General features: G+C 38.2%; 2 protein-coding genes across 5 annotated transcripts in view; both read left to right on the top strand.

Moving 5' to 3' along the window:
- yars1 (tyrosyl-tRNA synthetase 1) overlaps positions 1-22,781 on the top strand; it is a 239,454-nt gene that overhangs the window by 209,238 nt on the left and 7,435 nt on the right. Inside the window, exon 1 of one of the 3 annotated variants that reach the window (XM_083523690.1) lies at positions 21,709-21,914. The exons of the other annotated variants lie outside the window; for them this stretch is intronic. The gene's annotated coding sequence lies outside the window, so the exon portion shown is untranslated. Of the gene's footprint in view, positions 1-21,708; positions 21,915-22,781 lie in introns of those variants that run through there. 3 annotated transcript variants of the gene reach the window in all.
- On the top strand, positions 786-14,884 carry mfsd2ab (MFSD2 lysolipid transporter A, lysophospholipid b; the record flags this gene model as incomplete). Of its 2 annotated transcripts, XM_083523694.1 has the most annotated exons (14): positions 786-1,054; positions 2,770-2,895; positions 4,860-4,984; positions 7,467-7,590; positions 7,689-7,767; positions 8,397-8,566; positions 8,686-8,776; positions 9,333-9,448; positions 9,644-9,727; positions 10,321-10,404; positions 10,536-10,648; positions 10,799-10,942; positions 13,726-13,902; positions 14,405-14,884. In XM_083523694.1, exons 1-14 carry the CDS (start codon positions 974-976, stop codon positions 14,457-14,459), a joined length of 1,569 nt encoding a protein of 522 aa, XP_083379820.1. In that variant the 5' UTR covers positions 786-973. The 2 variants fall into 2 exon arrangements, with proteins under 2 accessions (XP_083379820.1, XP_083379821.1); XM_083523695.1 differs by lacking the exon at positions 14,405-14,884 and having other exon boundaries at positions 13,726-13,906.

Genomic DNA, 22,781 nt, shown 5'->3' with positions numbered 1-22,781 from the left:
TATGTGTGCTGATTAAGGGGCTGATAAGGTCAGTAAACTGTCTGGTGTATCACTTGAGTCTATACAGGTTATACTCAGGACACAATACTGTGGTGTCCGGAAACATGTACACACTTATATCCTTGTCCTGAGCTTACAGGGTTTTAAGGGTGAATACATTTAATTATTTGTTTGTTTGTTTTTTGTTACAAAGGCCTTGCCACGTTTTTGTTTCAGCTGAAAGTATTTAAATGTTGATATCAGCTTCACAAGGCAATGATGATTGGAATTCAAAATAAATACTTGGCCATCATTAATCATGAATACATCCAGAATGATATACAATTAATTCCAACATAGTCTTATTTGTATCTTTTCTTCTATACAGACTTGACATTTAAATGTGATGTTTCTTTTTTTTCGCAGACAGGGGAGAAATATCACTTGTTAGTGGTGCTATGCTGCAGGAGAAGCACCTTATCAGATCACACGATGACGTGCTTTAGGTTTTTATCTCCAGATCTATCTTCTGGATGTTGCTCTGGTGAGATTGAATGCTTCTTTAAATCCCTGTCATTAGTTACTCCTGAGAGAAAGGATGGAGCTCAACGAGCTGCTTCACTGCGAAGCCACAGGATGTATGTTTGATGAGTGTTAGGTGGTTTTGGAAGGGCTTCCTTTTTTTTCCACGTGAGATGCGCGTAAAATCCACTCACTCCGGAAGTCGAGCCTCCGTGACGAGTCGTTACGTTGCATGGTGCGATACGAGCGATGGGCGGAGCTACAGGCGACGCGTGAGGCAGAGGGGAAGTGCTCTGGTGTATTTGAATGAGCCGGCTCGGGGACACGCACAGTTCGACGTGTAGTAGATCTCGTTCATTAGAGTTACTCTTTCTATAGGACGCACAAATACATACACGTTATTTCAAAATTAATTTATAACACTAGTAGTTTAAATATATACATATATTATTATATATCAAGTGTCTCCACGATGGCGAAAGGAGAAGGAGCTGAGCAGTATTCCAACGCCAGTCTGCTGAGGAAAGCCGACAAAGTCACACCCTCTTCTAAGGTCATTTTTACTCACCGAATGTTCTTTAACGTAGATTAATTGCGAAATTATAAATGAGAGTAGATTAATTTTGGGTTTAATTTGGCGTTTTTGTGTCACGGGAAAGACTCATGCTGTTCATTCATGCTCCACTGTCCTGTTCTGATGGGCGTGGGCGCTTCTTAGTGCCTGTACACTGTTTTATGGGTTTTTTTCATAGATAATAAAAGCACATCGTCTTTAGAAGGTTTTAAAAAATGTCTATTTATTTCTTCATTTTTCGTTACTCATTTGAAAATCTGTTTGGATTTCAAAAGTGCCGCCTTTCCCTTTATCCTCAATGGACCGAATTCTTTTGATATATTTTCAGTGTTTTTTTTTTTTTTTTTATTCATCACTAAAATATTTATGGTTTCTATAACGGATACAACTCGGCTTATATTAAATCACGATACACGTGTTTATTTGTGTGAATATATATATTAAGCGAGTCATGTGATGCTGTGTGTCTATATACAGATGCTGTGCTACGTGTCATATCCTCGAGTGGCTCGCGCTCACGTCACCAAAAACTTTCTGAATCTCTTTTCCTTTCCATAATCAGAGTAGTTTAACTGCATCAATACATTGCATGGCCTTTAATGTGATCGACTTGCTGCACCTCATTGTGCACTTGTTTTTTAAATCAAAAGACAAAGTGTGCTTTTTTTCCTCGAGATACCTGTGCAAACATTTCTGTATTTATAGTGGTATGACGGTGTGACTGCACGAGACCAAACCTTTTCACTTAATCGAGGATTTCATGTTAACATTACAAGTTTACCAGTGTGTTTTTTTTTTCCGGTAATGTTTTGAAGTTTTGCCCCCATTTTGGTGAAACTATGTGTGTAGAGTGGATTGTGTAGTGTGTGTGTGTGTGTGTGTGTGTGTGTGTGTAAATATTAGTGCAACGAAAATTAGTTTGTAAGTGCTTAGTTTTGCATCACAGACCACATTGTAGATATGCTATAACAGTCACACCTCATTGCGGACGGATGCGTGGGTCATTCCTTGATGGTTGATGACTTTTTCATTAACGTTCAGGTTCCACGAATCACGAAAGTTCATGTAATCGTGCGAGTGTATTTTGGAGATAATGCAGAAGTGAGGAATTTCCTGTGAGAAAAGCACCACCAGCAACTTTGCAAGGATAAGTGTGAACCACCGTACTGAAACTGTTCAGTCTTAGACCATAAGATAGTTCAGTGGTTTCATTTTTGCCTTTTAAATTTTAGGCCCGGATCAGTGCACCTTCAAAACAGACTTATCTTTAATCAGTGTTGATATGTTACTATGTATGTCAGTTACTATGTATGTTTTATTTAATCAGCCTGCCTTTGTTTCTGGATCACGATTAGTTGTGTCCTCAGAGGTGTGTGCTTGTGTACTGCATAACAGAAAGTATGTGGCCAGTCAGTATAAGGTCAGTAAATTGTCTGGTGTACATACACACGTTATAGTCAGGACAATACTGTGGCACCCGGAAACGCTGATTAAATAACATTCTTTGGCTTTTGTTACAAAAGTATGCTCCTTGCCAATTATAATTGTTTCAGTTGAAAGAATTAAAATGTTTGTGTCCGATCCACAAGGCAATGATGACTGGGAAATGAAGACAATGAGACTTATTCCTATCTTTCTTCCATACAGACTTTAATTTATTGTTAAATGTAATGTTTCTTTCTTTTTTATTCCAGACGGAGGCCAAACGTCACTTGTCGGTTTGCAATAAGCTCTGTTACGCTATAGGAGGAGCGCCTTATCAGGTTACAGGATGTGCTTTGGGTTTTTTCCTCCAGATCTATCTCCTGGATATTGCTCTGGTGAGTTTTAATGTTCTTTTAAAGCCTCATTATTAGTTTCTCCTGAGAAAAAGGATTGATCTTAGCAAACTGAGCTTTATTGCATGAGGATATGGAATGCTGCACCTTGACACGCCTTATCCACAAAAACTTTACTGTGACTAATGAAATGGCATGTCATGAATCTTCTAAGACGTGTTTTATATTTAAATTCGGGATGTATGGGTTTTTGTGTTTTACTTCAGGCTTGCATATAGTTAAGAACAACTGTACATGCGTTTTGATATTTTCACATAAGCGAGCAGTCAGTCAGCTTAGTTTTTAACCCTATGCTGATACCTGGGAACAGGCAGAAATTTCTGTTTATGCTTCGTTAGTGGGTTCATGTGTTAATACTAGAACCATGAAGTTATTAATTTATGATGCATAAACCAAAATCCGAGTTTGCTTTTAATGGACTTCGGGACTTCTCAATGGCACTTATACCCCACTTTATGAGCTTGTATTTTAACTTCAGGGGCCAGTAACGCCACTCTGCCCCACTCACAAGAAGGTGACAGCCCCACACACACACAATGGAGGCATTGTGCTGGAACATTAATAGGTTTAAATAAAGTTATACTCTGCCGTTAAACAAATAGGGAATTACTATGGCATTAACAGGCTTGTTGACCAGATTACACACAAACACATAATTGGCTCAAGGAACACTGTAATATTTATTATGTTTCCAAGGAAAAGGCAAGCAATGCCCCCCCCTACAGCGTGAGTTACGATTGTCTATTCAGAACTTTGAGAGCTAATTATGCAATACTGTTTGACAGAATGTTTAACAAGTTGTAAGTGTATTTAGTATGGCACAATAGTCTGGGAAAATTCAATGGCAAGAGATCTACTTGTCCCTGAATAATTGGTGAACAAATGTGTCAAGGTCATTGGTGCTCTGGGTATTTTCTGACTTTTACAAAAGGTCACTGTAGTTCATTTCTTGTCCCGCCTTGTTTATCTGTGCCAGAACATTTAACCATTCAGAGTTGTTGCATGTGAAGGTATGGTAGCCTGTGCTAGAAGAAATTCACAAAGCATTTGTATTTCTACAAGACTGACAGAAGTACCCATGGGAAAGCACTTTGCGTATGTATGTGAGTGCACATATATGTGAGTGCACATTGTGTGTGTGTGTGTGTGTGTGTGTGTGTGTCTCCCCACTGGCAGTCTAAATGCTAATGGTACTTTTTAGAAGTGTTTTTATGGACTATACATATCTCTCAATACAGCTCTCTGGCAAAAAATGTCTATGCCTAGGACAATAAATAGAAAAAGCAGGTTATTCCTGTCAAAATTTTTGCAAACCGGCACACAAAAGGTAAAATTTGACAAACCTTTGTTCTTAAATTGTTATCCTTTTAAAGCAATCTTTCTTAATTTTCTTAACTAGTTTCAGTATATCTAAATATTCAAACTCGGAATGTAAATGTAATGTAAATGTAAAATTTATGGGTGCTGTCCTGTATAATTTGCAATTTACATAATAATTTCCATTTGGTAACAGGCCCCACTTCTTTCAAGGATGGGAATTTTAGCTAAAAAATTGAAATTTTCGAGCAAATAATCTTCCAAAAATATCTGTTTAATCTTTGAACAAAATCATGCTGTTCAATGAATTTTTTTCATTTCTTCATCAAATTAGACCCTTTTTTATTTGACTAGAACTGTGATAAGTGCGCAATCTAAACAACATATATGAACGCTTTGCCGTTTATACTTATAAAGATGAATTACTGGTCAACAGAGGGATATTGTGCGTGATGCTGTGTCTGCTTCCCTAATGCATGACTGCACATTCCTTAGACATTTCTCCAGAATTAACATGTTAATGTGTTGGGGATTTATGACTAGAATGTTGTCTGTTTAGAATGTATTTGTTGATGCTCAAATGCGCTGTTTGTTTACGGCCTTGATTGTTCCCCCTCTCTGCTCTTTAGCTGGATCCATTCTATGCCTCTATTATCCTGTTTGTGGGACGAGCCTGGGATGCCATCACCGACCCCACTGTGGGATTCCTAATCAGCCGGACTCCATGGACCAGATTTGGGAGAATGATGCCATGGTACTTTTTATTTATTCCCAATGTCTTTCTTTTTTACCACACTGTTTTCAGTTTATTACACATGGAAGAATTTCATGTCTAATAAATTGACCAGTTGAAAAAAATTTTATTCAAATCTTTGGTGCTTTTCTAATCTTCAGATTGGTGTCTGAATAAGATTTTAAATTTCCCTCCCTTACTGATTGTAATGGTGCCCTGAAGGACTTTTTTTGAGACGAGCCCCTGCCGAGGCTCCTGTTTTGAATAATTGGTTTACTAACTTTAACGCCAACCCCCCTCACCTCCCCCCCCCCTGTGGATAAGAATGAAACTCACTGCACAAGGCTATTTTAGCGAGGGCATCTTGGGCAATGGATTGAACCTGGTTGGCAGTGTAGGATCTCTCACAAGATTCTGAAAAACTAGACATTAGTTCATTTGTTCCACTGGGTTTAAAATGTCATGGGAGAGTGTTAATTCTGTTGCCAAGTCAGCTTGGTGGCCTTGACTGTGTGAAAAAGTCGAAAAGCTCATTAGAGGCTGAGTTATAGATTTTAAAAGGTTAAGAGGACTGGAGCTGGAAAAGGGCTTTTTAGTAGTGGTTAAATTCCATTTAGGGCAGCTAAAGGTTTGCCAAGTCGGTGGGTTATGCCAGATCTTTTGGTGCTAAAGGAAATATCTGCACCTGGTGGTTGCCTGAGAAAATTGTTTAGTGACAGAATGCAGCTGTTTTGTTTTGCCTTTGGGGTTCTGGGTGTATTTGTCCACTGTAATTGAATATGGCAGTATAACAGGCCGTGTTGCTTTCTAATCGTGTCACAAAAAACGTGGGAAAAGTAACGAGGCTTTACGGCATCAGGAACCATGGAATATTTAAGATGCCTCGCCTAGCTTTGTGGGTTGGATAAGGCAGAGCTTCAGCTTGGGCTGATGCTGCTTTCACATTACCGCTTCCAATTTTGTGGCGAGGTCATCGACCTTGGAAGTGCCCATCCCCCTTTCTCTGGTTCATTCTTGCACGCCTGTTTCATTGAACGTATGCTCATGGACCGTATAGCTGGCTGTTGGTGTGCCAATTGTTGGGCGTAATAATGAATAAATTAATGATTTCCCAAAGCTCTCAAAAACACTTTTTTCCATTTATTTACCATTGGTGAGATGGTTAATAGGATATTCTTTCCTCTTTTATTAAAACACATTCATAGTTTTAGCCATGACATTTTGAAATTAATGCTGTTTAAATAAGGGTGTATATTTTAGCTTGAACATTTTGTAATGCTAGCTGGCTTTTTTTGTTTTTTAATGTAAATGAAGGGGAAATAATACTGAATGTTCAGCTTTCTATATTATCAAATCTGAAAATAAGCCACGTAATTTGATAGAGAATATTCCACTACAGTTGCATACATGCTGTGAGAGAGAGAGAGAGAGAGAGAGAGAGAGAGAGAGAGCGCAAGCGAGAGATTTACTTTTTTAGAGGGGGGGGGGCATCCGAATTCCAAAGCTGTGAGTGGTCCAGCCTACAACACACCACCGATTATCCACCAATCAGAGGTAGAGCCTTGTGGGGTTACTTCAGTTCAGAAAGAATGTGAACTAAATGTTTGTCATCAAACAGCTAGTTGCTGCAGCAACAATTAATCATAGTGTTGCCTGTCTTCAGGATCTATTAAATACAAATCATTGATTTAAGGTTTAGTGAATAAACATTTAATAAAGAAAAATAAAAATGAATCTTAATCACAAAACTAAATGCTGCAATGGAATTTGAGGTTGGGAGATGAACAAAAATTGAACGTATGCGTGGTAGATATGCAACTACAGCGCTATGCAATGTAATATAATAGCTCCTGTGTTTTTAGATGTCAGTGCATTTACTAAAGCAATAATTTGCTCATTGCATGCTTGTGGTGTGATGACTGTCTTAAACTAAATGAGAAAGGCAGACTTGCTTTCAAATGAAACTAACAAATGCGAGACAGAACTGTGGACTGACCACAGATTGTGGTTTATTGTGCCTATGTGCATTAGCCAAACACAGCTGGAGAATAACTTTTGATCCTTTTTTAGCAATTGAGTCACCTTTTGTTATTAATGTTATTTTCCGTTTCTGACCTAATCTATTCAGACAAATACAACTCTTCCCAAACCTGTTCAGAAAACCAGTTTCTTATACTCGTCTCAGATTTTTCCCTTATGATGACATACACCCACCCATCCTTTTCTTTTCTGCATCATGTACATTCCTGTAGCATGAGTGTGTAATAGGAAGCGTGCAGCAATTACAGGAAGTGACCCAAGACGTTTCCTTTAATGAAATGGACAGCTACTGTTCATGATTACGTTCTAGTCTAGAGTAGACAAAGGATATGACAAAATGGAGAGTTTTGTGCTTTGGTGTTAAGTGGTTTGGGGACATTTATTTTATTTATTTATTAAATCTTTTTTGGTGCAATGCTTCTAAAACTAGTGTTGTAATTTCCTCTTATCCATTTATTTACAGGATCATTCTGTCTACTCCATTTGCAGTTATTTCCTACTTTCTCATCTGGTATGTGCCTCCTGTTGAACAGGGCAAAGTATTCTGGTACCTTATATTCTACTGCCTCTTCCAGACTCTACAAACAGTGCGTATCTTCTAACATTATTATTCTGCATACAAACACCCTGTAGTGCATTTGTGAGTGAAAATCATTCAACTCTCGTCATGATTTTTGTATTGCAGTGCTTCCATGTTCCTTACTCAGCCCTTACCATGTTCATCACTTCAGAACAGAAGGAGAGGGATTCAGCCACAGCCTATCGTAAGTACTTAAAGGTGCCAGAAACAGTGAATGAATCATGATCATGTGTAGTTTTGATTCAGAGACCTGCCCTAAACACACAACGTTTTCATTCATCCCAAAGCGGTAGGCTGAAAAAAGGCAGTCGAAACACTTTTTGTGTAGTTTAGAGCAACACACCCACATTCCGATGTTGAAGATTTGGCATTAATCTGCTATTGAAGCATGTCAATTCTGAACAATTTTACCACATAATACTACTAGTTACATTTATTTTAATTTAATAATAATAATTCAAAAATCACATAGAAATCGATTTCGAACAGACACAGTCTCAGATTATGCTCAACATATAGTGCACTTCTACAAAGGCGCTATGCTTTGCTCCCTTCCTGCCCTTTGTGGTTTATGTGCTACCGAAACATAGTGTAGTTAATATGCGAATAGATTTAGAATTGAAATGATAACATTATTATAAGAATGCTAATAATTAATAGAATGAGCATATTAGTACACACTAGTTGGCAATACAGCTGCTGTTACACAAATGTATACAACACATGACCAATCAGATATGTGCTGTAAACGTTGATCATGCGCTAGCTTTCTGCTCCATACCTCACCTCGTCATTGCCACATTTCCCATTCAGGTATGACTGTGGAGGTTTTGGGGACACTCATTGGCACTGGAATCCAAGGGCAGATCGTAGGAATGGCCAATGCACCCTGTATTCCAGTTGGGAATGATCTTAACTCCACTTCCCAGAACTTTGGATCTTATGTCAACACCAGCCAACCACACATTTCCCTGGAACAAACAGTAAGTCCTAGCGCTCTGCGGGCAATGTATTGCTGTTTTAAGAGTGAACTGGTTTAAAGTGTATATTACTCTTCTTGGATAATGTTTAACCCATTACCCCATCTGTATTCTTTTCTCAGAGACAGGCTTACATGATCGCATCAGGAGTTATTTGCGCCATCTACGTCCTCTGTGCCATAGTTCTCTTCTTTGGTGTGAAGGAGTGCAAAGGTAACCCAGAATTGTTTCTCATGTTTTCACAGAAATACACCTTGTTCACACCCTGATATTCTTTTCATATAAACAAATTATGTTCTTCATTAGAAATGTAGTCCTGTTCACAGGTTGAAAATAGGACTCAATCATTTTCACTAGTCTCAGGTTACTCTGAGGCAGTGGCTGGCACCCAGACAGGTTTAGGGGCCTGAGAATGGCACTGAGTAAACCGATAGGAGTTCAGAGATGCATCTGAAAAAAGGATTACTGTAAAAGATAGTGTTGCAGTTTGTTAGCTCATTGAGGGGAAAAAGCATTTAAACAAAGTAGTCTTTGTAGATCTGGATCAGCCTGGGGCAGAGGAAAGCACAGAACGGGAACTGAATACCTTCAGTCAAGAGTGTTTACTGCTGAACAATTCACACACTGTTAGTTTTTGTGCTATACATAGGGTTTGGGTAACATTTTGAGGTGGATTAAGCGCTTACATTGACTCCATTGCATTTCAAATTAATTACATTCAATATAATCAAAACCTCAACCTCTCAATTATCCTGTCTTGTTTTGACAGAAACCTTAACCCGCTCGGAGCGCATGTCCTTCTTCCGGGGCATACGTCTGGTAATGGGCCATGGTCCATATGCCAAGCTGGTTATTGGCTTCCTCTTCACCTCACTAGCTTTTATGGTGAGTGTTACACCTGTTTTAAATAGGGGTGTTTTCATGGGATTTGGTTCAGATGCTTTTTGAGGCAAAAGCCACAGACCAACATGACTAACTTTAGCTATCTTTGGCCGTATGTATGATTTTTATTAGGATTTGCAATTAGGGTTTTTTTTTTTTTTTTTTTTTTTTAAATAAATAAAAAATGTTTGTGTGCAGCTCCTGGAGGGCAACTTTGCTCTTTTCTGTTCCTACACCCTGGGCTTCAGGGATGACTTTCAAAATGTCTTGCTGGTCGTCATGGTAAGTGCTGTTTTTTAATTAATAGCACAACAGACAGCATTTTAATTAAAACATTTTTTTTTTAATTCAAGAAGTAAGCAAATATGGTGTCTTTTGAGCTGGTAAAAGTTATTATTCAGCTAGGAAACCTTCAAAATAATAATTGATTATCCTTATTATTTGTAACTGCATCAATGTTTACTTTCAACTGCAGACTCAATGTCTCATTAATCTATAAAACAAATCTCTAAGTGATGCATCAGGTTTAGCTAGTTGCTTCAACTGACTTCCTGCTCAAATACGACTTGTCATTAAATGGGGATTAACAGCTAATACACACATTATAACACATCAACACATATACCCGTGTTTTGAATAAGCATGCACACTTTGATGAAGGTTTATTCAGCAGAAATGTACAGACTGATGTCAGAACTTAAAATCAGTATGAAGGAGGCAGCGGTTCAAATACTTTATCATCTTTATCAACCTCACCATATAATTACTGTCTTCCTCATAGTGGCTTTACTAGTATGAAAAGGCAGTAATAATGCTCATAAGAGTGAAGGGTTTCAAGCCTTGTTTTAATCTGTTTTAATCCATTTTGTCTCCAGCTCTCTGCAACTCTCACCATCCCCTTCTGGCAGTGGTTCCTTTCTCGATTTGGAAAGAAAACCGCCGTTTATGTTGGGACTACTGTAAGTACTTGCAGGACCATTTAAGACGTGTGACTTGCAGTGGTGTTTAAAAATAATGTGTGATTATTTATAATCCAGTTGGCCAAGATTACTGATTTCAGTGCACTGATCTGGTACTTCTCATCTTGCAGATCGTGATTCCATTCATGATCACAATGGTCCTGCTGAAAAGTAATCTCATTGTGACCTATGTTATTGCCTTTGCTTCTGGAGTCAGCATTGCTGCAGCCTTCCTCCTACCCTGGTGAGTGTCAGCTAGTAAGAGAACCACTGATGCTGACTAAGAACACTTCTATAAACTAGTGTGTGTGTGTGTGTGTGTGTGTGTGTGTGTGTGTGTGTGTGTGTGTGTGTGTGTGTGTGTGTGTGTGTGTGTGTGTGTGTGTGTGTGCAGGTCCATGCTTCCTGATGTGGTTGATGACTTCAAAGTGCTAAATCCTAAATCTCAGGGACATGAAGCCATCTTCTACTCGTTCTATGTGTTCTTCACCAAGTTTGCCTCTGGAGTTTCATTGGGGATTTCAACTCTAAGCCTTGAGTACGTCTGCACATCACACATCCTGTACAATTTTTGCTAATACAGGTAGTCCCCGTCTTACGATGGATATGGGTCCTGATGATAACTTGAAAGTATTGTAAGTTGAGACATGGCCTAGCCTATCCAGAAGTCTTAAAAAATGGTGATCAGTATGGGGTGGTATACTGTAATTTGTTGATAATTTAACATGGTTATGCAAAAACAGAGCAATTTTCAGTATCGTGTTTTTTATACTATACAGTATATAAGTGTTATGCAGTGAATGTGCGCTGGTGGACAAGTGCGGGTTCGCGAGCGTAGGACGACATACGCTGCTACGTTTGCTTGCCACGGAAAATATTTTCACAATTTTGTGGCATCACTGTCGTCATCGTAAGATCGAAAAATTGAGCCATCATAACTCTGGGACCATCTGTTTTTTCAACCTGCGTGAACATTTCAAATGGGATATTACATGAAGGATTAAGTAGATTAAGAGCTTTTTTTTGGTTCTTACCATAAACCATACACTATATGGACATCTGACCTTTCCTGCTATGTGATTCTTCTCCAAACTGTTACCGCAAAGCTGAAGGCACACAATTGTACAGGGGGTCTTTGGATGTGGTATAATATACATTTTCGCGTTCACTTGAACTTAAAACTTGAACAGATTTTGGGTGGCCTGCTATGAAGCTCTGATCTCAATTCTACTGAACACCTTTGGAATGAATTGGAACTCTGACAGCTCCTCAACCAACATCAGTACCGGACTTTACGAACACCCTTGTTGCTGATTAACACAAATGTCTGCAAGCACACTCCAAAATCTAGTAGAACATCTTCCCAGAAGAGTGGAGGGAATTATAAGAGCTAATTGGGACTAAATGTGGAATGCGATGCTCAAAGGGCACATACCAGACTTATGACCAGGTGTTTGCAATTTTTTGGCAGTGTTGTGTATACTCTAACTAGAAGTGTGATTCAACCATTTGCAGAGCTTGCACCTGTTTCTGGATATGAAACATTCGGCTCTATAATTCAGAGCAGATGTCAGAAAATAGGATTGGCACAGACCAGATCAATATTTCTTAATTTGGAGATTATTCAGAAGGACTCTGCAATTTTAGTCTATCAGACATATGTTCTTCTGCTATAGGAGGAAACACGAACGCTCTATTCATACATGGTTTTCATGAGTCATGGAATTTCTGGAATATCAAGGTCTATTCTAGACATTAAAAGTTTTTTTTACGTGTTTTGCCTTTAGTCGTGACAGTAGTGTGAGACACAGTGCAGCCAGTCTCACTAAACACTGGCAAAGACCCTGGAGGCTAAAATCTTGTTGTGCCTGAAGCTTACTGAGTCCCACTGATCATACAGGTCATCAGAACAAAATGGTATGTAGCTATAACTTTAGCTAGCTAGTTATAATTAAAAATAATTTTTAAAGTGTAGCCTATGCTAGGTAGCAGAGGTGGTCCCTGACAGAACTGAAAATGTAGTATATAGTATATAATTAGTTTGCGAGCTAATTACTGTTAACTCTTGACACATTCTTAGCCTCTGCAATCGGTATTTTGTCAGGTATTTAAACTCATAGATTTGTGTAAAAGTTTTCATCGATATTGTATTAATCTTGTAGGTTTATTGAAAAGATTGACAAGGCCCTGCAACATGTAAATGGATGGATTTAAAATGCTGTCTGTGGCTGTTTTTTTTTCTGCTCAGTGCTCAGCACAACAGTGGCCTGTTTTTCCATTCATTATAGGTCATGGAAATTCAGCTTTTTAGTCAGAGAAAAGTCTGGGAGACATTTGGAAACCCTGTTTATAGTAACTAATGGATTGAGAGAGATCTCTAGTTCACAGAAATATTTTATATGGTGTGCGTGCGTGCGTGCGTGCGTGCGTGCGTGCGTGCGTGCGTGCGTGCGTGCGTGCATGTTAGTAATCATACAGCTCTTCCAAGTTACCTGGTTTGGTCTTATGCAGTGGTTTATCGCAATCTGATCTCAGTCTTCTGTCTGGATGTGGTTTTATGTGAACAGAACTTTTTGATCTTCATCTTAGCACTAAAAAAAATGCAAGCTTGCATCTTGCAATCTGTAAGATGGATCTCATACAGATAATTTTGCACGTACCTTACAGTTGTTTGACTTATCATAGGAATTATGTAACCTCAACGAGCATTAACATGTAACTAGGGCTGCTGCTATCGAATATTTTAGTAATCGAGTATTCATCGATTAATCTGTATTTTTTCTTTATTAAAGAGCAATTCTAAATAAGAGAAAATTAGACAGGTCTCTTAAAATGAACAATAATTTTTTTTTTTTATTATTATTATTATAATTTTTTTTTTTTATGTACATTTTCTATTGCCAAAAGTGCATACATCAATATCGGTGAAAACTAAACCCATTTAGTGCATTTAATTGCCATCAAAATACAAATACAGTGCGTTCAAAAATCCCTCCGCAGTGGAGAGAGCAGTATTATGGGAAAATATTAATTTAATGAAACTCATAATTATTCCCACTCATGTATTTGTTAATTAAATCTTGCACAGTATCGTGATGTGGTTTTCTTGACTCCAGAAAAGCTGCTTAAAATGTTTGTGTATTTATCATCAGTAGTAACGGTCCGTGGGAAACGCAGTGCTCAGTGTTTAGTTAAATGGACTTAACGAAGCATTGAGACACATTCCTTTACCTCAAAGAATTTTTGTAATCGAGTTACTCGAGGAATCGTTACATGTAACTAATCCTTCTAAAAATCTTTTTTCTCCTCTTTTTCAAATAGTTTTGCCGGTTATATAACGAGAGGTTGCACCCAGCCAGAAGCAGTGAATGTTACGCTGAAGGTTCTGGTTTCTGCTGCTCCAATTGCACTAATCATCATAGGACTGCTGATATTTACCACTTATCCAATTAACGAAGAGAGACGGCAAGGAAACCGCAAACTGCTCAACGAGCAAAGGTAAGATCCATATACATGCACATACACTTCTTTCTCATATCACGACTATATTACGGTGCTTTCAGACTTGCTGTTCTTTGTTAGTTTTTTAAGTAATGCACCAGGGTTTTTGATCATAGTGGAGTGTTTCCAATGTTAGAAATCTTTAGAAAAATGCTAAACATGCTCCTTTTTCAGCTGCAAATAAAAAAAAAAGCATAGAGGACCGAGTGAGGGTGAAATATAAGTTCTGTTATTGAAAAGAAAAAAATCAGCATGTTGACAAAAACCTTTCATTGGCAATGTTGCAATATACAATAGCAGTACAAGCACAAACAAGTTTAAAACACCAGCTTCTATTTTTGGGACTTTATGCATTGTGCAAGTGATTACTGTAACACTCTTTTGATTAGAAAGGTCCTGGTGAGCTTTAGCAGCTGTAATACCATCAAACGGTACTTCATCTTGCAAATTTTGAATTCACTATACAATTCTCTAACTCTTTGTGTTTCTCTTGCTTTAGGGAGTTGGAGTCAGAGGCAGATTCATTAGAAACCGAATTGGTCAATGTATTGTAACATCACAGAACACTGCAGAGGGCCTTCAAACTGGACAACCAAATATGGGACTTTCAGAGACTAATGAATCTCCTATAGAGGCACTCAGGCCAATTATGTTTACCCAGTTGTGATCGGAAAACTCCAGGTCACATTGCCTATCTGTGTCTGAAGGCTGCTCAACCACATGCAAGGCCAAAAGACTCTTTTCCTTTTTTTTCCCCCTTTTAAACATGCACAAAAACTTGAAATGTGAGATCGAGGTTTATGTTGCCAACATTAGTGCTACTCACCAGAACAGGATAAAAAAAAAAAAAAACTGTCCTGAACTTGAAAAGCACAAAATACTTACACTGCACTAACATGTTTTCTACCTGGTTGATGATTTGGAGAAATCATTGTTGATCTTTCAAATAGGTTTCACCAAATCCAGGGTACGTACGTTTTTTTTTTTTTAAATGAAACATTGTTGTGAGGAATAATTCGCACCTTTGTAGTGTTACCAAATATAAACTTTATACAACACTACTTCATTACAGTGTACAGTGTTTAAAGACAACAGAGTACACTGCCATGACAAGTTTTGAACAATATTTATTCAAACAATATTTGATGTCTGTGCAAAAGGCAGTTGTGGGATTTTAAACAAAACACAAGATCAGACTGCACCCTGTTGGGGGGCAATAACTCCAGTATTTGCACGAATTTTCTTGCCATTTCTTTAACCAAGATGTTTTTTCTTGGTGTAGTGACTTGGACAAGGTTGATCTTGTATAGTCGACTGCCTCCAATAAGAGGAGAACAAAGCTCTTTAATTATTTAGTATTTTTAATAATGTGTTGGTTTGGTCATGTCAACATCCACGTAATGCCTCTTGTTAAGGGAAAGAAAAAGAAATGCTCTTGGAGCGAATGATGTCTCAACATTTAAGATTCTTATGGTGTTGCATCTTTGTTGTTTTACTGTGTTTTGTGTCTTTAATTTTTTTGTGTATCTGCTGGCTATCCAAAAGTTTTAAGATGCCTTAATGGAAGCACTAGTATTTTATTTAAGCATTGTTAATTATTGGGATTATTGTAGTGGATGACTGTATCTGTTCCTTTGACAGCGGTTGTTTAAATATGGACTGATAAAAAGACTCTGCTGTTGATTATTTAAAAGCCAACGCTGGATTTGATCCTGAATTGCAGAATTACATTTTTTATTTTTTTTTGCATTTCATATTTTTTTTTACAAAAATCCCTTCATGACTTGTGGATATACATCTGTATATGGTGTCATATGTCATACATATATTAATGTTTTGATGAGGTCCTTACCTGTTTACTGCTAGCAGCAGTTGTCTTGTACATAGTTATGTGTAAATATGTATATAATGTTTGTACATTGTTTAAATATAAGGTGTTAATGATTGTGAAAAAAGGTTTTGTTCATTTGTGTAGTTATTTAAAGTCTTTGCATTGGAATCTGTAATGATTTAATAAATGCTTATTAACTCATAGTTTTGAATTGTGTCCTTTTGTAAGGTTAAGATTTTTTTCCTTCTATAAATCTTACACACATTATATATATATATATATATGTGTGTGTGTGTGTGTACAGTATGTGTATGTGTGTGAGGTCCTGAAGTTCTGTCAACAATGTTTAAAAAGCGTCTCAGAACTCCTCCTGCCCTATAACTCTGCTTATTTCCTCCTTTAGTAAAATCATGATTGGAGACTTCTGTTATTCAAACTCTAAACCTAACCCACATATTCATGAACTATGAGGACTGATCTGGACTGTTAATAATGTCAAGTCTGTTACAAATTTGGGCCGCAGTTTGCATGAACAGTTCTGCATTTAGGCACCTTTCACTGAATTGTACACCTCAACAATGATTGAACTGTAATGAAACGATGAGGATTGGTTACCTTTGAGATTGGTTCCTCTTAAGGTTTCTTTCTCGTGCTATCTCGGGGAGTTTTCTTTTCACAGTGACCACTAGCTTGCTCATTAGAGATGAAAAATGTATTGACAATAAACCTTTACATTCTAAATTCATAACCTCTTTATCACTGTAAAGCTGCTTTGGGAGTCTGTTGGTAATCGCGTGATACAAAATATTGCGACATTATCAACTTTTTAGTTGAATATTTAGATCAGCAATCACAGATTTATCTGTGTTCAGATAGATAGATAGATAGATAGATAGATAGATAGATAGATAGATAGATAGATAGATTTTAGGGGTGTAACAGTACACTTATTCGTGCCAAGAATCTTTCGGTACAGTGCTTTCAATGCAATCCTTTTTACGTGTGGAACATAGTTCAAATCTGAGTGCCATCATTGACGAGTGGTAGACTGCAAGTTTCTTTAGTCTCGACCTCGCAGTTTGAGCGCATTTAAAAATATATATATATATATATTTTCAAACTTGAAAACTTACACAACGATGCCAGAGGTATAAAAAATAAACTAGAGTTAGCGCAGTGTCAAGTCAAGTTTATTTCTATAGCGCTTTTCGCAACAGACATTGTCTCAAAGCAGCTTTACAGAAATCAACAGTCAAGGTGAATAACCCAGCCATTAGGGGGGCACAAGCCAGTGTACTCTTAGTGCCGGTCCCAAGCCCGGGTAAATGGGGAGGGTTGCGTTAGGAAGGGCATCCAGCGTAAAACATGTGCCAAATCAAATATGCGGATCACAAATGAGAATTTCATACCGGATCGGTCGAGGCCCGGGTTAACAACGACCGCCACAGGTATCGTTAGCCGACAGGGTACCGGTGGAAATTGGGCTACTGTTGGCCGAAGGAGGAGAAGGAGAGGAGAAAGGCGTCTACAGAGACGGCAGGAAAAGGAGCAGTGTAGGAGAGTAGAGGTTCGGGTTGGTACTTTAAATGTTGGTACTATGACGGGTAAAGGGAGAGAGATAGCTGATATGATGGAGAGGAGAAAGGTAGATGTGTTGTGTGTTCAGGAGACCAAGGGGGACAGTGTAGCTAGACAGCATCGGATGGTGGTCTGTAGGATGGTTTTGGAGGCGAAGAAGAAGAGGAGGAAAGTAAGGTTTGAAAGAAGAATAAGATGGTGGAAACTGAAGGAGGAAGAGTGTAGTGTGAGGTTCAGGGAAGAGGTCAGACAGGGGCTCGGTGGTGGTGAAGAGGTGCCGGATGATTGGGCAACAACTGCAGGAGTGATGAGGGAGGCAGCTAGAAAAGTACTTGGTGTGACATCTGGAAATAGAAAGCAAGACAAGGAGACGTGGTGGTGGAATGAGGAAGTGCAGGAGAGCATTAGGGGAAAGAGGTTGGCAAAACAGAAGTGGGATCGACAGAGTGATGAGAAAAGTAGGCAGGAGTACAAGGAGATGCGGCAGCAGGTTAAAAGGGATGTGGCGAAAGCCAAGGAAAAGGCATATGAGGAACTGTATAAGAGGTTGGACACTAAGGAAGGAGAAAAGGATTTATACCGATTGGCCAAGCAGAGGGACCGAGCTGGGAAGGATGTACTGCAAGTTAGAGCAATAAAGGATGGAGAGGGAAATGTGTTGACTAGTGAGGAGAGTGTGTTGAGAAGATGGAGGGAGTATTTTGAGCAGCTGATGAATGAGGAAAATCAGAGAGAGAGAAGGTTGGAGGATGTGGAGTTGGTGAAGCAGGATGTAGATAGGATTAGTAAGGAGGAAGTGAGAGCAGCGATTAAGAGGATGAAGAATGGAAAGTCGGTTGGACCAGATGACATACCGGTAGAAGCGTGGAGATGTTTAGGAGAGATGGCAGTGGAGTTTTTAACCAGATTGTTTAACAGGATTCTGGAAGGGGAGAGGATGCCTGAGGAATGGAGAAGGAGTGTGCTGGTACCGATCTTTAAGCATAAGGGAGATGTGCAGACCTGCAGTAACTACAGGGGAATTAAGTTGATCAGTCACACCATGAAGTTATGGGAAAGAGTAGTGGAAGCCAGGTTGAGAGAAGAGGTGACCATCTGTGAGCAACAGTATGGTTTCATGCCGAGGAAGAGCACCACAGATGCCTTATTTGCTTTAAGGATGTTGATGGAGAAGTATAGAGAAGGACAGAAGGAGCTGCATTGTGTATTTGTGGATTTAGAGAAAGCGTACGACAGGGTGCCGAGAGAGGAGTTGTGGTATTGTATGAGGAAGTCAGGTGTGTCAGAGAGGTATGTGAGGGTGGTGCAGGACATGTATGAGGACAGTGTGACGGCAGTAAAGTGTGCAGTAGGTACGACAGACTGGTTCAGGGTGAAGGTTGGACTGCATCAAGGATCGGCCCTGAGCCCTTTCCTGTTTGCAGTGGTGATGGACAGGTTGACGGACGAGGTCAGACAGGAGTCTCCCTGGACTATGATGTTTGCAGATGATATTGTGATTTGTGGTGAGAGTAGAGAGCAGGTTGAGAAGAGCCTGGAGAGGTGGAGATATGCGCTGGAGAGAAGGGGAATGAAAGTCAGTAGGAGTAAGACAGAGTACATGTGTGTGAATGAGAGGGAGGGCAGTGGAGTGATGCGGTTGCAGGGAGAAGAGGTGGAGAAGGTGGAGGAGTTCAGGTAAATGGGGTCAACAGTGCAAAGTAATGGAGAGTGTGTTAGGGAAGTAAAGAAAAGAGTGCAGGCAGGGTGGAGTGGGTGGAGAAGAGTGACAGGAGTGATTTGTGATAGAAGAGTATCTGCAAGAATGAAAGGGAAAGTTTATAGGACTGTGGTGAGACCTGCGATGTTGTATGGATTAGAGACATTAGTGGCATTGAGTAAAAGACAGGAGGTGGAGCTGGAGGTAGCAGAGCTGAAGATGTTGAGGTTTTCGTTGGGAGTGACGAGGATGGACAAGATTAGAAATGAGTTTATTAGAGGGACAGCACATGTAGGATGTTTTGGTGACAAGGTGAGGGAGGCGAGATTGAGATGGTTTGGACATGTGCAGAGAAGGGACATAAATTATATTGGTAGAAAAATGCTGAAGATGGAGCCACCAGGTAGGAGGAAAAGAGGAAGGCCAAGGAGGAGGTTCATGGATGTGGTGAGGGAAGACATGCATGTAGTTGGTGTAAAAGAGGCAGATATAGAGGACAGGGTGGTATGGAGACGGATGATCCGCTGTGGCGACCCCTAATGGGAGCAGCCGAAAGAAGAAGAAGAAGAAGAAGAACAGTCAAGGTGAATGGTGTGTATTTATCCCTGATGAGCAGCCGTGGTGACTGTGGCAAGGAAAAGCTCCCTTAGATGTCATGAAGAAACCTTGAGAGGAACCAGACTCAAAAGGGGAACCCGTCCTAATTTGGGTGACATCAAGAGTTTGATCATAAATCTTAAACAATACTAACATGAGCAATGGACTGCAAGATTATAAGTGATGTTCTTTCTACAGTCTTATACAGTCATTGTCACTGTGTCACTGTGGTCACTCACTCCTACTGGAAATAAGATTTGTTTTGTGCAACCATGAAAACACTAAAGAATCAATAGCGCTAGCGGTAGCCGCTATCCAGGAAAGGATTAAAGATATAAAAGAAATAATATTAAAGAATAAAACCCTAATTTTAGAAATCATAGTGCTAGCGTTAGCCGCTAGCCACTTCCTGGTTAGCAGCTAACGCTAGCGCTATAAGTACTTTAGTGTTTTGTGTCAATCTTCATGAATTTCTCTTAAAAGGAGAAAATCCTGACAATTCTGAATATGGAGGGAGTGAATAAATAAAGGTTGGAAGGAATGAAGACATTTTTTAAAGTCTGCTAAAATAAGTAAAACAGTTAAGTAGATCATATCTTTAGAAAATTAAATATGAAATGTGAACCACACACACATCTACATACACATTTACATACACATCTGTATCACCCAAATGAGGTCTAACAAATGTGAACTAATTAAATGTTTTCTGTTTACTTAATTTTATTTAATACATTTTATTTGTGCCAATTTAATTGATTACTGAATTTAATTAATATAATAAAAAAGTATTTTGCATTAATTTGTTTTATTCTATTTTTATAAAATATTATAAAATGTGATTTATTATTTAACCAAGCAGGATTTTATTAAAAATTTAAACTGTTCAAATGTTTATGATTACAAATGTTAATAATAATAAACTGCATTAATAAAAAAAATTACAAGCAATTTTATTTCTTGCATTTCTTTACTTTTCTTTAAAATGATATGCTATTTAGGAAATTATTCATTCTTCCTCAAAATTTCTCAGAGTTGTGAGTTTATATAAAAGAATTGCGAGATATAAACTCGCAATTCTGAGAAAAAAAGTTTTTTTTCTCGCAATTGGCAATTCTTTTTTCTTGCAAGTCTGACTTGTCACACACTCACCGATGTGTTAAACATCTCTTCAAGTTTCTCACTCATTCTGCCTAAAGTATATATATATATTTATTCTGCCTAAAGTGTAAGATGGCGGCTGCACTCTGATGACATCGGGTTTCATTCAACATATTTAGAATCCATTCAATATATTCAGCTTTCATTCAATATTGTCACGTTTCATTAATTATATATTTAGTTTTCATTTAATATGTTTTCATTTAAAACTTGTGAATGTGCAGTGTGTTGCAATGAGAATCAAAAGGATATCTATTGTCTTCTGGTGACACACAGCTGTGTGATTGTAAATCATATTGTATACTTTACAATCAGTATTAAGAGTGTTAAAATTACTTTACTGTGAATCTTTAGGTGAGTACAGAACAGTCTTTATGATTCCAGCAGCAGGTATAAAGCTACAGATAATATTATCCACTAAATTAAAGGTGAGACATGGACAGGAACGGTTATTCGGTTATTATTAGACACTTTCTTTTGTACGATCCATGTATGATCATTCAGTCAAGACAAATTCAGAGTGCTCCTAGTAGAAGCTGAGAATCATTAGGCACAGCCCTACAATAATCAGATTGCAGTAGTTTTTATATTGAAACATTTCCAGGTTATTGACAGTTATTCCAGGTTCCAGGTTATTTTCTAATCAGTAGTAAATTGTGTAACTATAAATACACACAGAACATAGCAAGATGTCTTACTATTAACGCCTAATCATCATCTATTAATTAACATCTTTGTTCAACTGATTAAATGCATTTACGATCAAAGTTTTTAACCTGGGCTCCATCTAGCGGCTGGAGCAGGGCATCTACATCGTCTTCATCGATTAACCATCCTGGGTAGATGACTCGGTAATTGATTATATAGTGCTGATGCAACGTTCATGATTTTTTCTTTACAAAATAAGTTTAACTCCACCTTCTGTAAAAGATAGAATTACTCAATTTATTTTAAACTATCCTGTAAAATATATATGTGAATGTTTTCCACAACCTCTTTATGGATATTAGATTAAAAGTAATTATTATAAGCATTATTATAAGCAAGGAGAGGTTTTTATTTTGAAAGAAATGACGTACCAGACCCGGAAGTCTGTGTCTCCGGCTTAATCGACACGCTTTTCCTTTCACCACAGAAGCACAGGTATGATCTGCTACACAATCATTTGGTAAATTATATACATCACTTTTCATATAAATGGCTGACTTAGTCATTATAAAGACGATATAGACATCCGATGCTAAATAGCTTAAAGGTGAACTCGAATGTAGTTTTGGAGACAGCTAGCATATGTGAAATGAATGGAGTGGGATTTAAACTGGGTTTAAACTTGATTATGATTACGAGGTTTTTTAAACCAGACATTACGGATTTACTGCAGAAATGAAAAAGGGCGATGTAAAAGATTACATTTAGAAATGCTGAAGGAAATTAAGAGAATGTGCAGGATTGTGGGAATCATTTATCATCATGGGGTGAAAACAAGTACTGTCTGTCATATAGGATACTACACACACACTCTTATCTACAGTCTCTCTCTCTCTCTCTCTCTCTCTCTCTCTCTCTCTCTCTCTCTCTCTCTCTCTCTCTCTTTGTATGTATAAAAGATACTAAAATGCATTAATCGAATTGAAGAGACTGATTAATTTCCTGTAACAGCACATAGTTAGATTTTTATTTTTGCTGTACATTTGATCATACATGTTTTTTTCTCCTGTTTATAGCTGTCTAATTCCTCATGTTTGAATCAGAACCATTTCTCAACATTTTCAGAATGTTCTTTGTTGTTTCTTTAAGTTAGTTCCTCAGACTTTTAAACACAATATTATTTCGTATTTGTATAACAAATGCACTACAAACTAACTTTCCAGAAACTTGCTCTCATTGTGATGCATTTACATCTCATGTAACAAGTGTATATCCTTCTATATTCTTTTTCCTGGATATTTGACCCTTTGGCAAATCGTTTCTGATTTAGGCTTATACATAATTGTGTGAACAAAATGAAGT

This window comes from Silurus aristotelis (genome assembly GCF_946808225.1).
Source record: "Silurus aristotelis genome assembly, chromosome: 21".
NCBI classification, from domain to species: domain Eukaryota; kingdom Metazoa; phylum Chordata; class Actinopteri; order Siluriformes; family Siluridae; genus Silurus; species Silurus aristotelis.
The sequence above is the reverse complement of the archived record's forward strand: the minus strand, read 5'-3'. Positions and strand labels throughout refer to the sequence as shown.